Source organism: Rutilus rutilus (assembly GCF_951802725.1).
Source record: "Rutilus rutilus genome assembly, chromosome: 21".
Lineage (NCBI taxonomy): Eukaryota > Metazoa > Chordata > Actinopteri > Cypriniformes > Leuciscidae > Rutilus > Rutilus rutilus.
This window is the reverse complement of record NC_140226.1, coordinates 9843422-9859103: the sequence shown is the minus strand read 5'-3', so window position 1 is coordinate 9859103 and position 15682 is coordinate 9843422. Positions and strand designations below refer to the sequence as shown.

Here is a 15682-nt window from a genome sequence, read left to right as displayed (position 1 = left end):
CATTCTTTATAAACGTGTCTGACTTTGACTTTCTTTCGTATGTCACAGATCCCATTGAGAGGATTGTCAGAGATATGTGTGATCCCTTGAGCACTTCTGGACAACACCGTACTGATTCCTGAACTGTGGGAGCAGCTTAGGATAATACCAGCTGGTCGATTATAAATCCAGCTGACTCCTGAAGTTTAAAGATCATGAATCATTGACTCTCCTTGTGGAATTTTACATGCTTTTGATTTACCTGAAAGTTTTTTTCTAATTCGAATTTCTCTTTACCTGTCCTTTTAGGCTTGAGACAGCACAGTAGAAACTGAAGTAGTCTGACATGTATTCGTGGTTTCATTTGAAACCTGCACTAGTGGACACTGAAGAACGATTGGTTTTGAATCAAATTTAATCTGTTATGATCAAAAGGCACCAGTTCCAAATTCTTTAGGAGTTTGTGGAAACCATAAATGTTGCCTTTGAAAATGTATATAATAGTTCATCTGAGTGAAACCTACTTTTGCTGTCATTTGTTTTGGATAGATTATCATTATATCCATATTTTATTTTAATAGAAAGCAGTTTTTATATTATTTTGTTATCTGCCCAAACTAAAAAGGCATTTTCTCTGTAAACTGCATTGTCTTATATTTTGAGTAATGTTCATATTGATTTCAAAACATATTTATTTCCTGCTGTAATATAGGACTTATTTGATGATTTTTGCTTGTAAAAACTGGCATAGGCTACATATTTTAATCAATAACGTTCTGTTATGGGGTAAAGAAGGGTTCTGTTCTGTTATGGGCTAATGCAAGTTGGTGTGAATGAACTGAATGTTTGTAAATGTATTTTCAAGAGATGTGTTTAAAAACTAATAAAGCTTTTGATTCGTTAAAAACTTTGATTCATTATTTATATATATACAGTGAGGAAAATAAGTATTTGAACACCCTGCTATTTTGCAAGTTCTCCCACTTAGAAATCATGGAGGGGTCTGAAATTGTCATCGTAGGTGCATGTCCACTGTGAGAGACATAATCTAAAAAAAAAAAAATCCAGAAATCACAATATATGATTTTTTAACTATTTCTTTGTATGATACAGCTGCAAATAAGTATTTGAACACCTGAGAAAATCAATGTTAATATTTGGTACAGTAGCCTTTGTTTGCAATTACAGAGGTCAAACGTTTCGTGTAGTTTTTCACCAGGTTTGCACACACTGCAGGAGGGATTTTGGCCCACTCCTCCACACAGATCTTCTCTAGATCAGTCAGGTTTCTGGGCTGTCGCTGAGAAACACGGAGTTTGAGCTCCCTTCAAAGATTCTCTATTGGGTTTAGGTCTGGAGATTGGCTAGGCCACGCCAGAACCTTGATATGCTTCTTACAGAGCCACTCCTTGGTTATCCTGGCTGTGTGCTTCGGGTCATTGTCATGTTGGAAGACCCAGCCTCGACCCATCTTCAATGCTCTAACTGAGGGAAGGAGGTTGTTCCCCAAAATCTCGCAATACATGGCCCCGGTCATCCTCTCCTTAATACAGTGCAGTCGCCCTGTCCCATGTGCAGAAAAACACCCCCAAAGCATGATGCTACCACCCCCATGCTTCACAGTAGGGATGGTGTTCTTGGGATGGTACTCATCATTCTTCTTCCTCCAAACACGTTTAGTGGAATTATGACCAAAAAGTTCTATTTTGGTCTCATCTGACCACATGACTTTCTCCCATGACTCCTCTGGATCATCCAAATGGTCATTGGCAAACTTAAGACGGGCCTTGACATGTGCTGGTTTAAGCAGGGGAACCTTCCGTGCCATGCATGATTTCAAACCATGACGTCTTAGTGTATTACCAACAGTAACCTTGGAAACGGTGGTCCCAGCTCTTTTCAGGTCATTGACCAGCTCCTCCCGTGTAGTTCTGGGCTGATTTCTCACCTTTCTTAGGATCATTGAGACCCCACGAGGTGAGATCTTGCATGGAGCCCCAGTCCGAGGGAGATTGACAGTCATGTTTAGCTTCTTCCATTTTCTAATGATTGCTCCAACAGTGGACCTTTTTTCACCAAGCTGCTTGGCAATTTCCCCGTAGCCCTTTCCAGCCTTGTGGAGGTGTACAGTTTTGTCTCTAGTGTCTTTGGACAGCTCTTTGGTCTTGGCCATGTTAGTAGTTGGATTCTTACTGATTGTATGGGGTGGACAGGTGTCTTTATGCAGCTAACGACCTCAAACAGGTGCATCTAATTTAGGATAATAAATGGAGTGGAGGTGGACATTTTAAAGGCAGACTAACAGGTCTTTGAGGGTCAGAATTCTAGCTGAGAGACATGTGTTCAAATACTTATTTGCAGCTGTATCATACAAATAAATAGTTAAAAAATCATATATTGTGATTTCTGGATTTTTTTTTTTTTAGATTATGTCTCTCACAGTGGACATGCACCTACGATGACAATTTCAGACCCCTCCATGATTTCCAAGTGGGAGAACTTGCAAAACAGCAGGGTGTTCAAATACTTATTTTCCTCACTGTATATATATATATATATATATATATATATATATATATATATATATATATATATATATATATACATACACACAGTTGATTTTACATCAACTTCTAAGATTAGCATAGACCTGTTGGAAATGTAAGTTGTGTAATATAGTATGTAAATAATAGAGTTGGGGTTCTCAAACTCAGACTTGTTGCACTTGAGCGAATTTGTACACGGACTTGGACATTTTTATACTTTATCGAGTACGGTCAAGTCCGTGGGACTAGAGGACACAATATAGTATTATTCAGTAATGAAACAAAATGACTTGCATTGTGTCTGTGTAAAACTACTTACATTGTGTTTGTGTTCACAGTTGAGCGCATGGATGCAACGGCCAATCATAGGCTAAAACGCCTATGATTGGCCATTGCATCCATGCGTCCATGAGTCACCATGTGCGGAATTCACTCAAAATGTAAATAAGAGATTCATTGTTTCATTCAAACAGCTTTATTGTTTATAACAGGAGTTTTTGTTTACAGTAATAAAGTACTTAAAAAAATTGCAAACTATTATAGTTAATAAAAAACTATTATATATTGTATTATATACTGTTATTATAGTTTACAAATTAGTATACAATAGTATACAAATTAATATTGTTTAATTAGCTCATATGTAAAGAGTTAAAAAATGTTTTTTATGCTTTGTATCCTAAACCTAAAACCTAACTGATGTATTTTTAACAAATTGATCTCATGTGTATTTATGTTTTCTACCACACGTATACACACACACACACACATACAATATATATATATATATATATATATATATATATATATATTGTCCTCACAAGGATAATACCAACAGTAATTGTTAAACCTGTGGGAAAAAAATTTGTCCCCATGAGGAAAACAGCTTATAAATCCTATAGAATGAGGTTTTTTGAAAATGTAAAAATGCAGGAAGTTTTCTGTGATGGGTAGGTTTGATTTTCATGGGGAGCACACTTTTTTGTGTTTATTTAAATTAAAAATGTTGTTCTGATCTATCTATTAGTCTCTCTTACTGTTAAATTTTCCAATGATTCAAAGACATTAAAGTAAAACTATTGCAGTTGTTTTTCAATGCACGTTTTTAACGATTTATTTAATATATATATATATATAGGCTATATATAGGCTATATATATATATATTTTTTTTTTTTTTTTTTTTTTTTGCGAAATTATTTGGTAGTCAGGTGGAGTAACCAGATAATTATATAAAAAAAAATGTTTAATGTTTAAAAGGGGCGTGGTCACACAAGTTTGACAACCACCGGGTTAGGGGATAATTTCTGTTGTAGCAATTCACCTTTCGGCACTCCTCCTCTCGGCACACCCACCCATTCCTCCGACCTGCAGCTAAACTAACCCTGTCTCGAATGAGGGTCCAGTGGGACCGTGTCTCTGGCACTGACTGCACACACACCTGCAGGTTAAACACCGCCACATCATGATAAGTTTACAGAGAAAATCTGACCTGAGCACATGGAGACTATTCTACTGCTTTCAGACCGAAATGATATCGGTGTGTGTTAATACAGATCATCAGAAGGATGAGTAAAATTCTCTCATGAGAATATGATGACTTTTCGAAATCCTCCCTCTCATAAACACTTGACCGGTTACATGCGCGCGAGGAGCCGGAGGGAGAACTGGCTCGCGGTGGTTCTGCTCCGAGTCTCCCGCCGGGATTTGAGCTTCTGTCTGACCGCTCTCCTCATATTCTGCCTGGGGTCTGTGTTATATCAGTTCAACGGAGGAGCACCAAAAATCCTGCTGGATGTGGGATATTATATAGGTAAGTAAGACCTCAAACATTTCAGAAGGCATGGGGTAAGTTGTCACAACGAAGAAGACTATTATAGGGAAAGCTGTCCTATGTGTTACTGTAGTAGGTATTGTTATATTGTAGCCTATATTAGGCTACAATAGCCGACGAGACAGCTTTCCCCAACATGAGATTTACTGTAAGAAAATTACTCTTGTCCTGAGTTAATGTATAGCAAATTGAATTCACTAATGTATATTAATTAAAACAATTTGTCCACTTGTTTACTGAAGAGTTATAAGTGAGACTATAATTTAAATATCCTGTTTTAATGATTTGAACGACTGTCAGTGTTTTAACAAATAAAAGCACTGCTAGAGTAAACAAGCTTAGTGTAATTGTATTTTGATTCAAAACCTCATAAATACCTTTAAACTTTTAAAAACTATGACACATTTTTTAAAGACCTTTATTATATAACAAGCATTAGGCTCTAACAGTAACAGTTCAGTTGTTGCTTCCACTGAAATATGGATATAAACAGTTTCATGACATTTCTAACTAATTGAATGTACCTAATGGTTCAGTCAAGGTTCATAAAGAGCAGACTGTCAAAGTTTCCTGTCTCCACTATGAGTCCATACTCAGTGTTGTTCTTGGCTCGTGAGACCCACAGTGAATTCCACAGGAGTCCATGTTAACTGGATGATATGAGGCCTTTCATTGTGCGGGACTCTTCATTCACTCGTCCTACAATGACAGCAGTCACCAAAACTGACAGCTGGATGGAAGGGTGGAATAACCTGTGGATTTCCAAAGCAGAAATACCCATTTAAAAGATATCACTCTCACATTGCAGCATGCAAGCTTTAAACTCTACAAATATTAGACACATTAAACTTAAGAAATGTGAGATTATCAGTTATGATAGCGGGTGGACTGAACATTTGGACACATTTGGTATACAAAGCTATTTGTAATGTTCAGGATGCACAAATATCTCCACAGATACATTTTTGATTATTATTTTCAACTTTTTAGGGAGATTTTCTGGTGGCCATGGACCTTTAGCACCCAGAGTAAGAGCACTGCATGTCATATACTACAAGATTTGAGTGCTTGAATCTCATTTGTTACTGATATCTTACACAAATCCATTTTCATTCCACCCTAATGTAAGATGTTCTGAAGCGGACACTCTTTGTATACTACGTTTTTTTCTCTGTTGCAGGCTTTACCTTTCCCAAGTCAGGTTGTGTATAACAGGGTTGGTAAGTGTGGAAGTCGCACTATAGTTTTGTTGCTGCGCATGTTGGCGGACAGACATCAGTTCACACTCATCTCCTCTGATATTCACAACAAGACCAGACTCACCAAACGTGAACAGGTAATTAAAAAACAATGCTGCAAATGATGATGAGATGACTAGTTCTGAATGTTCCTTTTTTTTCTGCGTGTTACATTAGCTGCCATTTAATTATTTCATCATTATTGTTCCAGTGTATTTCAGCCACCATTGAACCATCAATGGTTAATCTTAACCGTTCTCCTTTTATTCCCATGTAGGAAAATCTCATTAGAAACATCAGCACAACTCCTCAGCCATTTCTTTACACCCGACATGTGCATTTTCTCAACTTTAGCAGGTATTTTTATTTATTTATTATTATTTAGGTAAGTTGATGCTTCTTTTATATAAGGTAATGTACAGTGCAGTCATTATTGCAAGATAAACTCTGGTGAATTAGCTCACTTACGACTACTTATCAAATGAATTGATAAATAGTTCATCCAAAAATTAAAATTCTGTCATCATTTACTCAACCTCATGTTGTTCCAAACCTGTATGAATTTCTTTCTTCTGCTGAACACAAAAGAAGATATTTTGAAGAATATGGATAACCAAACAGTTTATGGGCCAATGGGGTCCATCAGCTGTCTGGTTACCAACATTCTTCTAAATATCTATTGAACTTAATAACTTGAGGGTGAGTAAATGATGATTTTTGGGTGAAGTATCCCCTTTAATACTTAGACAATATTGATTTGAATTTTACCTGTATATTATCCTAAAGCTTCTGCTAAGAAAAAAATACAACATACTAAACAATCAGTCTAAATCTGCAACAATATTAACTATTAACAAAGTCATCTGAGGTCATGTTCACAACAGTTGATAAACAAGACTCAAGATTGGCCCATTCTCGTTCGTATGACACATAAGACCTGAAACACTCAAAAAAAATGAAGGAGTTGCACTTGTATAAAGAGAATAGATACGTTTCAATTGGAAAACAATTGTTTTAACAATCAACTTTTCCTCAGTTCAGTAGGGGTGTTCGATTCTGCATTTTCCGCAGTCTACTCCGATTCCTGACTCCCACCGTAGGAGTCGATGAAATCAACACCCGAAATCAACTTTATTTGCTCCATTACATCATTATTACAAGTCAAGCCAAGTCACCTTTATTTACATAGCGCTTTATACAATACAGATTGTTTTAAAGCAGCTTTACAGTGATGACAGGCTGTTGTTCAGCTGAAGTCAGTTCAGTGTTGATTAGTTCCGTTGTAAAGATCATCAATTATTAAATTAGTTAATTTCATCTATAAAACAGTATCAGTTTTATAACCCAACTCAGTTCAGTTCTCATACAACAGTGTCAGTACAGTCAGATCAGTGCTTGACCTCTTTAAAGCAGGATGGATTCTGATTGGCTGTCAATGTCTTTCTAAAAAGTGAATCCAACGATATCGTTCCTATAATGTCATTATAGTTGTGATGTGGAATCTGCTATTTGTTTAAATCTAGATCGATTTGTAAACTTAAATCTTTATCGTTATGCTCCTGTCCTTGGTGTGAACGGGCCTTAATTAACATGGATATCTGAACATGATTCCTCTCTCTACTGTAATCAGGTTTAGAACGGATGAGCCCGCACACATCAACATCATCAGAGATCCGATCAACCGATTCTTATCCAATTATTTCTTCCGGCGGTTCGGCGACTGGAGAGGGGAAGAGAATCACGTCGTACGAACCCCTGCGATGAAAGACGACGAAAGATACTTAGTAAGAGCTTTAAAAACAAACGTGTTTCTTAAGAAAGTAAGTTAGTAGTCCAAGCGAGGTTAGAGAAACAGAGAACTGAGTGAATGAGCATTGAATGAACCATTACTGTCATAAATGAAGTCTGTACAGCTCTGTGCGATACGCATGAATACTTCCTTCACAACTCAGCAGGCTGCGTTTATGAACATGGTTTACTCAGTCTATATTTAGTGTGAGACTGACTGCTGCTGGTTTTCCTGTCATTTATTAGTGTGACATGTGGTAACCGTTTACAGGCAGTGTATATACAGTATGACATCACCAGGGGAAACACAACTAGACTTTTACAGTTTCTCTAAAGATACCAATGCAATCATATTCATCACATACATGGGTATCCATGATTTCTGTTCAAATAGTAATTTTCATTTGTTCATTTTTTGCAACTTTCCCTGGAATGTTCTGGATTTGTTTGCATAGCAGCAGGAAATAGCCAGGCGTGGGTCTTTGGTTGGAGACTTAGATGAATGACCCCATAGTTCAGACCCCTTGTGGATGAATATATAAACAAACGACTGTTCTCAGAGCTTCGGTTCCAGTTCAACAACCAAATCAGTTTAATAGCACTGATGTAACTAACTGAAATGTTAATGCTGGCTCTTTGACAGATTGCTTTTGTAAGTTGCTTTGACTAAAAGTGTCTGTTAAATGCATAATGTAAATGTTCTTCTGGACCAAAGGACATCAGCACATGCATCTTGGAAAGCTACCCAGAATGCTCCAATCCCCGGCTCTTCTACATTATCCCATATTTCTGTGGGCAGCATCCTCAGTGCAGGTGATATTTCTATCCGGACGTTACTGCTACTGGACATCTTACGTGATTCATTTTGAATGGTTCCAGCATTTTTTATCAACTCTGAATCAATAGATTCCCATGAGTGATCACTGGAACTGATCAATAATCTGTAATGACCTAGAGAGCCGAGTTTGTGGGCGCTGGAAATGGCCAAGCAGAACGTTCTGGATCATTACCTGCTGGTAGGGGTGTTGGAGGAACTTCAGGATGTGTTGCTTCTGCTGGAGAGACTCCTTCCACACTTCTTCTCTGACGTCTTGAACATCTACAAAAGTCCAGGTTAGACCTTTCATTTAAGTTTGCATAATGATTTGACTGGTCACCATTAAAAAAAAAAAAAAAAAAAATTGCCACCATTTTAATAACCTTTTTGCACATTTTAATTAATTTAATTATTTAATGCATGGCAGAGTATCTGAAATGTTGCTCAGAAATTATATTAAATAATACAAAAACCTTAACTTAAACATTTTAATAAATATAAATATAATTTATATATAATTTTATATAAATTATATAATTGTATAAAAAATATATTTTTTATATTAAGTGAAATTACTTTAAAATACAAAAAGTATTTCAATAAATGTTGTATTTTTTTCAATTATTTAACTTAATATAAAAAAATATAATTATATAGACCTCCAAGACCAATACCAATCACACAGTAAAATCCAGTGCTGGAGTTATTGAGATAATTAAGTGATTTATCAAGTGATGATTGAACATTAGTGATGAACACCTGCTGTTAACAAGCAGAATCACTGAAGGAAAGAGTAACAACAAGAACAGAACAAAGAGAAGAGACGAGCAGAAACGCAAGAACTAGCCTATAACTGACTTATGCCCGGGACACACTGTACGATTTTGGGCTGTCCCAGAAAAAAAAGATGACCAATCCTGAGATCGAAGATGATCTCACCATCATCGAGTCCATCTGGGAAGTTACAGTAGTGTGAAAAGTTGTAGGCACTTGTGTAAAAATGCTGTGAAGTGAGGATGCTTTCAAAAAATAATGTCATAAATAGATTTTATTTATCAATTAACTAACTAAATCAAATCAATATTTGGTGTGACCACCCTTTGCGTTTAAAACAGCTTTTGTCAGAGGGACACTTGCACTTCTCAGGTCGCTTTGCAAAAGCTTTGCTTTTAGGCTTCTTCAAGCGTCTTGGAGACGTTGTCACAGTTCTACTGAATTTCTCGTTTTTTTCTGTTTCTTCAATGTAATCACAGACGGACTCGATGATTATGAGATCAGATCATACCGTCTGCTGTCAGACCCCTTGTGCATACAAAAGTCTCACTGGATTATTACAATTAATGGCAAAAAGGAATGTTTGGCTTGTATTTCCTACTGACACACTACAGCAAAATATATAAATAACTGTCTGAAAACCATTTTGTTTTGGGTGAAAATACTAATGCCTGCCTAAGACTTTTGACTGCACTTTCAATGTAGACTTTTTCTTAAAGGTGCATTGCGCAAGTCTCTGAGTTTTTGCAGAACTATGCCCCCTTCTGGCGACACGCGGAACTGCAACCAGAGTTGTGCACGCGGTTACGTGGAGTTTGCGTTGGGGTTTGGGATGAACTAGAAGCCGGTGTCTTTGAATCCATCTTCTACTTTTGCAAAAGTCGCTTGAGTTGTCTTCGCTGATGCGGATAATGGCGGCGAATACACAAACCTGCCAGACATAGCCAGGTGAGCGTGAACGCGCATGACGTCACGCCCAGTCGATTCCGTCCCGAATCCCTCTTATTTATTTTACTGTACAGGATTATAGAGGCAATCGCAGTGATCATAGAAGGGCTCATTCAGCCCATCAGGCAATTGTTTAAGCATGTATGGGTTAGAAAAATGGGTATTTTTAACATGAAAAGTTGCTTAATGCACCTTTAAGCTTTATTCAAAATAATTGATGTGGCTCCGTGTCTGTCTCTACTCGGTTCAGAATACAGGAAGCTGGGGAACATGACGGGCACCGTCCACAAACAGACTCCTAATCTAGAGGCCCTGCAGGTGCTTTATCAGCGCATGGAGTACGAGTACAAATTCTACAACTTCGTCAAAGCTCAGTTCCACCTCACCAAGAGGAAGATCGGTCTGAGAACAGGCCCACAACCCTCCAGACATTATTCTAGTGTGCTTCAGAGGAAGGACCTACAGGGGGAACTGGAGGAAGAGGAACCAGAAGACTCGCTCGACTGGACACAACAGACCTGAGATCAGATATAATCTAAAATAATCAATCATTCAGGTGAACCATACAACTGGATAAAGCTTGAAAATGATCAGCATTTCTTATGTTTTATCTGTAAAAAAAACAATTACACTAAATGTTGTCATCAGTATTCTTAGATTGTTGAATATTTTTTTTTTTTTTATAGTTTGTTCCTTTTTATGATTCTTTGAACCATTTTAAAACATATCGGTCACATTGCAACTGTAGTTTCCCTTAATAATAAAATGAATGAATTTAGAGATCACTTGATATGCTTATGAAGAGTACTTATGTTTTGTGGGAAATAAGACACTTGACAATATTCTTCATAAAAATATTTAGTGTCACACTGACAATTTGTTCATGTATAAAGTAGTTAAAGATGAAGTTTGAACAGCACAAATAAAGATGATTTTCAAACACTCACTTATAGAATTCAAATATATTTCAACATCAAACATTTTACACATTTTATCTTCAAGATTAAATCCATTTTACCTCCTTATTGAAAACATCCTATAGACTGATGACGTAGAATTGATCAAACAAAATGAGTCATACAGAAATCAATCATTTTGAAACATATTTTCGACGCAAAATGACATCAGATTGATCTTTTTTTTTTTCATGATTGATCTATTATTAACATGAAAGTGCTATTTCTCATGCACAAATGCAAAGATATCAGTATGAAAATCATATCACACATGGATATCAGTATCAGCATGAAGTCTAAAACTTCAATATAAGTGTAAGACACATGAGATTCACAGTCTGGCTTGAGGTGGTTTTTCGCACAGACTCTGTCTCAGCAGATCGAGCGCGTCCAGTGCCGTCCCCCAGCTCAGAGTAACACCACAGCCTCCATGACCGTAGTTGTGCACCAGAGGCACCTGACGGCCCTGTACAGACAGATATTCGCGCTCCACCCGCAGGTTAGCCCTGCCTGGCCGCAGTCCCACCCACTCCCCCATCACCTGAGCCGCTCGCAGGGACGGTTCCAGTCGAATGCAGCGCTCCAGGATCCCCTCGCTGTCCTCTTTATCCACCTCCATACGCCAGTCGCCCTCCTGCCGTGTGCCTCCAATGTTGACGTACCTCACTCCAGGGTAGATGTAGGTCTTGCCATCTCCATCTCTTACGAAGTTCTTCAGCCAAGGAGCGTTAACCGTCAAGATTTGTCCTCGAACTGGATAGACCTCCTCATCATTCACCAAAAAACGTGAGCCGACGCCTGAGCAGTTCATGATGGCATCGTAATTCAGGGCCATTTTATGAAGATCAGTCACCTTTTCATGAAGGATCTGACCTCCAGCGACTCTAAACCTATTGGGAAATATAGAAGAACATTACTGATTTATTTAGTATACACTTACTATTCCCCTTGTAGTCTTATATTTGTTTTAAAAATGGAGCCTTTTCACATTTCTGGGGTTCTCAGATGCAGGAGTTATCATAATTGGGTAAACTTCTATAATATTTCTATATAATCTTCTACAGTGTATCATTTTTGCGTTACCATCCATGACAGCTTTTCTATGACTTTCCAAAACAAGAGAAAAATATTGACAGAAAAGAGAAAGAAGACTCCCTCAACCATATTAGAAACACCCACACAGCAGCGTTTTAAAGGCCCACTGAAGTGCCTTGAAACACGCAGCATTATTCAATGTGTTGACGTCATTTCCACTGAAACAGGAAGACAGGGCGGGACATCGAACAGCTCCTTCCCTTTTTTTAAATAGCCGATAGCGTTTCGTTTATATCACAGCTTGGCCAGAGCCCTTGAGCTCGGTAAAGCTGCAGTTTCTTTCTACTCTCTAACCGTTTCTCCTCCAAATCACTTTAAAATAAAGCATTCTGTGCAGATTCAACTGGGTCCGATACATACTTTCTGCGCAATGATCCACTCTTGTGCTCTCGCGTCTCTGGAGCGGATCAGACAGTGTGTGCGCTGTGGCGGTTCACGTGACGCTAACGTGAAACCAGACTTCATTCGCCCCAATAGAAAGCATATTTACATGGTCTGAATCGTTCCCTATCCCCTATATAGTGCACTATGTGCCATTCACCATGTAGAAAATAGTAAATGTGTGAACAAGTGACTGATTTTAGCAAGCAGCTTCAGCATCTATTTATAATGTAGGGGGCGGGACGCTTTAGATTCAAGAGAGCATTTGATTGGACAGAAAATCTGATGAAATTTTGATTTCATGTGGTTTTTAAACAGTTTTCTGTAATTTAATGCCAATGTCAGAGGCGGACAGAGTACACAGCTTCATTACTTGAGTAAAAGTACAGATACCCCTTGGTAAATTTTACTCAAGTACAAGTAAAAGTACTACAGTCAGATGTCTACTTAAGTAAAAGTACTGAAGTACTTGTTTTTAAAAGTACTTGAGTATCAAGAGTACAAGAGTACATTTTCTAAATATTGCATTACTACTGCCACAGTGCTTACATTGGTAAACACAGCAAACACTTGAAGCGAAAACTAACTTGTTCAGAAAATTGAAATAGTCTGGCGAGGTGGGGCCACGGGTTGGCACATTCCCGGGATGGACCTGCTGCGTCTTCATCCATTGTTTTGTCCATGGTTTCATCTCTTATCTAAATCTGACCATGGAGTTGACTTTGGCGGAAAGCTGAAGGTGATTGCTGATAGGCTGTCCCAATCAGTGGCGCCTGCACAATCCAATCACGTTTGAGAGGGAAACAACAAATTGAGGGTTTCCGAGATTTTTTTTTTTTTAGAAGAAGTAACGGGTACTCACGGTTATGGATAGAAATGTAGTGGAGTAAAGAGTACAATATTTGCCTCTCAAATGTACTTGAGTAAAGTCATGAGTACTCCCCAAAAATGATACTCGAGTAAAGTACAGATCCCTCAAAATTGTACTTAAGTACTGTACTCAAGTAAATGTACTCCGTTACTGTCCGGCTCTGGCCAATGTAATATTACACAAAGTATAATATTATAAATGTACATCATTTAAAAAAAAAATGTTTTAAACTTTGCAAGATTTACAATGTTAATAAGAGAACTTGTCATTACAGTCTGTGAAAAGGGTCCATTATATGAACTATATTCAACTTTTTAGTACCTTTTTTCCAGCCATGGCAAGTAGCTCAGACATTCACACTTTAATGTGGTGAACGCTTGTCCAAACTTATGATTAGGGAAACGCTTCATTTCATGATCCGTCATGTATCTGAATCCAAATACCAAATCTGCCCAGTAGGGCTTTTTGTCGCAGGGTACATCCTTGAAAACGTGGTACCTAAGAGGGTGCAATGTTGAGATTATGATAAATGAAAACCACATCAATACAATATCTTTTAGTGTGATCACTAGGGTTTTACCCGGAGCTCAAGTACACGCCAGCATTTCCGGCTTGTGGGGAATCTGCGATGGCCAGAAGATGATCAAATGACTCCTTGAACCAACGCCGTTGCCGTTCAAGAGGGATGTCTAGTAAAAGAGTTCAATAATAATCAATTTGACCATTTTTACATAGACGGGCCTAAAAAATAAAAAAGGGCATAACCTCAAACACACGATACAATGGCAAATTTGCTGCATCTGTCAGTGTTCATCTCACCAGGAAACTCAGTGGCTAGGAGGATTCCAGCAGCTCCATCACTGGTGGTGTCAGGCGAGAACTTCTCAGCAACAACAGTTACAGAACAGTGTGGAAGCGTCTCAGCGACACACACTGCCGTAGATAAACCCACCACACCTGCTCCGACCACCAGCACTTTCACACGCTGCATCTCTCAGCTCAACTACACGATCCAGAAGAGACGCTTTAGTGAGCTAATAAACGCCTCAGCAAATACTGATCTATAATTATTATTTCATTGCAATATTTATCATAATATAATAATATTGCAATTATTATCATTTAGGCCCTGTTTCACAGACAGGGCTTAGATTAAGCCAGTATTAAACCTTAGTTCAATTAGAAAAAAACTTTACTGGTGTGCATCTTTAGACAAAATATTTTAAGATATGTCAGTGCAAGGTGCTTTCAGTTAAAACAGCTCAAACATGCATTTTAGTCTGGGACTAGGCTTAAGCCTCATTTGTGAAACTGGGGATAATGTAATTAATTTGATTAAAAATTAATTGATTCACAGCCCAACTCAATATAGTATTTATTCACTTTAATACAATTACAATACCTTATGCACTCCCTGGTCAGAACATCCTTAAATATTGACAAATTTAACATTTAAATGCTATCTGTTTGAAGTTTACAACATTTAATAAAAACATGTAATAGCAGCCATCAAAATATACCTTTTTATATCAATTGTTACTGAAGAAGCTTGCTGATTTTATTACCCTTCACAATGTAGTTTTTCGTGTTTTTTTAAAGCTAACAAAAAAATGGTAACACGCTGTTCATTGTTTGTTCATGTTAGTTCACTCAGTGCATTAACTAATGTTAACAACATTTTAATGAAGTATTAGTAAATGTTGAAATTAACATTAACACAGATTAATAAATGCTGTATATGAGCAGTTCATAATGTAGTTAACTAATTAACCTTATTGTAAAGTGTTACCAAAAAATATATTCCCTTTCACACAATACTGAGACATTTACAGCCATGCAAGACAAACATAAAATCTGATTTCGTGCCAACAAAGTCAATAAACGACAGACTGGTGTCCTACTTACCTGACTATTATAGTCGAAATATATTATGCAACAAATCACTTTTTTAAAACAGTCTTAGTATCCATTATAATAATAATAATAAACGTACTTTTCATACAGCAACCATATAATAGCTTTTTAATAGCTTAAACATGTTTACAAATCAGGCCTACATAAGAAGCTGTAATAATTCAATACTGATTTAGAAACTAAGGTTAAATTTAACAATTTAAAACGAACAAGTACTATTCCAGTGACAGTATTTAAAATACATCTCACAGCACATGTTAAAGCAGGTGCACATATTTCGATCACACATTTACCAATACCTCCAGCCTTGTGGTAAACCTGCGGTAACAAACAGAGTCTGTGAATTATGACACACCAGAGAATGTCTAGGCACACTCTGGGACGACACTAAGGGGCACAACGACTGGGACTGTTATGTTTGTCCTATTTAAAACGCATCATGGGAAATGGAGTTTCAGTTGTCTTATTTTGAGGGGATGCTGAAGCACAGAAGCGAATATTTAACATACGAGTTAGTGTACAACAACTGGTTTTGACTGCTA

The 15682-nt window shown here is 37.5% G+C and overlaps 3 protein-coding genes across 6 annotated transcripts in view; 2 read left to right on the top strand and 1 right to left on the bottom strand.

Annotated features, from left to right (window-relative positions):
• sash1b (SAM and SH3 domain containing 1b) overlaps positions 1–591 on the top strand; it is a 116075-nt gene extending 115484 nt beyond the window's left edge. For all 3 annotated transcript variants that reach the window (XM_084394239.1, XM_084394241.1, XM_084394240.1), the window contains one exon: positions 49–591. In XM_084394239.1, the coding sequence (XP_084250365.1) occupies positions 49–90 (42 nt within the window). In that variant the 3' untranslated portion in view covers positions 91–591. The remainder of the gene's footprint in view (positions 1–48) is intronic.
• Positions 592–3909: 3318 nt separating this feature from the next.
• On the top strand, positions 3910–10869 carry LOC311281173 (uronyl 2-sulfotransferase). Its single transcript, XM_084393926.1, has 8 exons — positions 3910–4337; positions 5349–5386; positions 5539–5694; positions 5874–5953; positions 7227–7380; positions 8100–8197; positions 8340–8497; positions 10174–10869. The coding sequence occupies exons 1-8, from the start codon at positions 4118–4120 to the stop codon at positions 10443–10445; spliced, it is 1176 nt and encodes a 391-aa protein (XP_084250052.1). The 5' UTR covers positions 3910–4117; the 3' UTR covers positions 10446–10869.
• Positions 10771–15534, bottom strand: ddo (D-aspartate oxidase). 2 transcript variants are annotated; one of them, XM_084393928.1, is made up of 5 exons: positions 15434–15534; positions 14046–14229; positions 13807–13915; positions 13548–13724; positions 10771–11769 (listed from the first exon to the last, which is right to left on the bottom strand). In XM_084393928.1, exons 2-5 carry the CDS (start codon positions 14215–14217, stop codon positions 11211–11213), a joined length of 1017 nt encoding a protein of 338 aa, XP_084250054.1. In that variant the 5' UTR covers positions 14218–14229; positions 15434–15534; the 3' UTR covers positions 10771–11210. The 2 variants fall into 2 exon arrangements, with proteins under 2 accessions (XP_084250054.1, XP_084250053.1); XM_084393927.1 differs by having other exon boundaries at positions 15440–15529.
• Between the last annotated feature and the right edge of the window lie 148 nt (positions 15535–15682).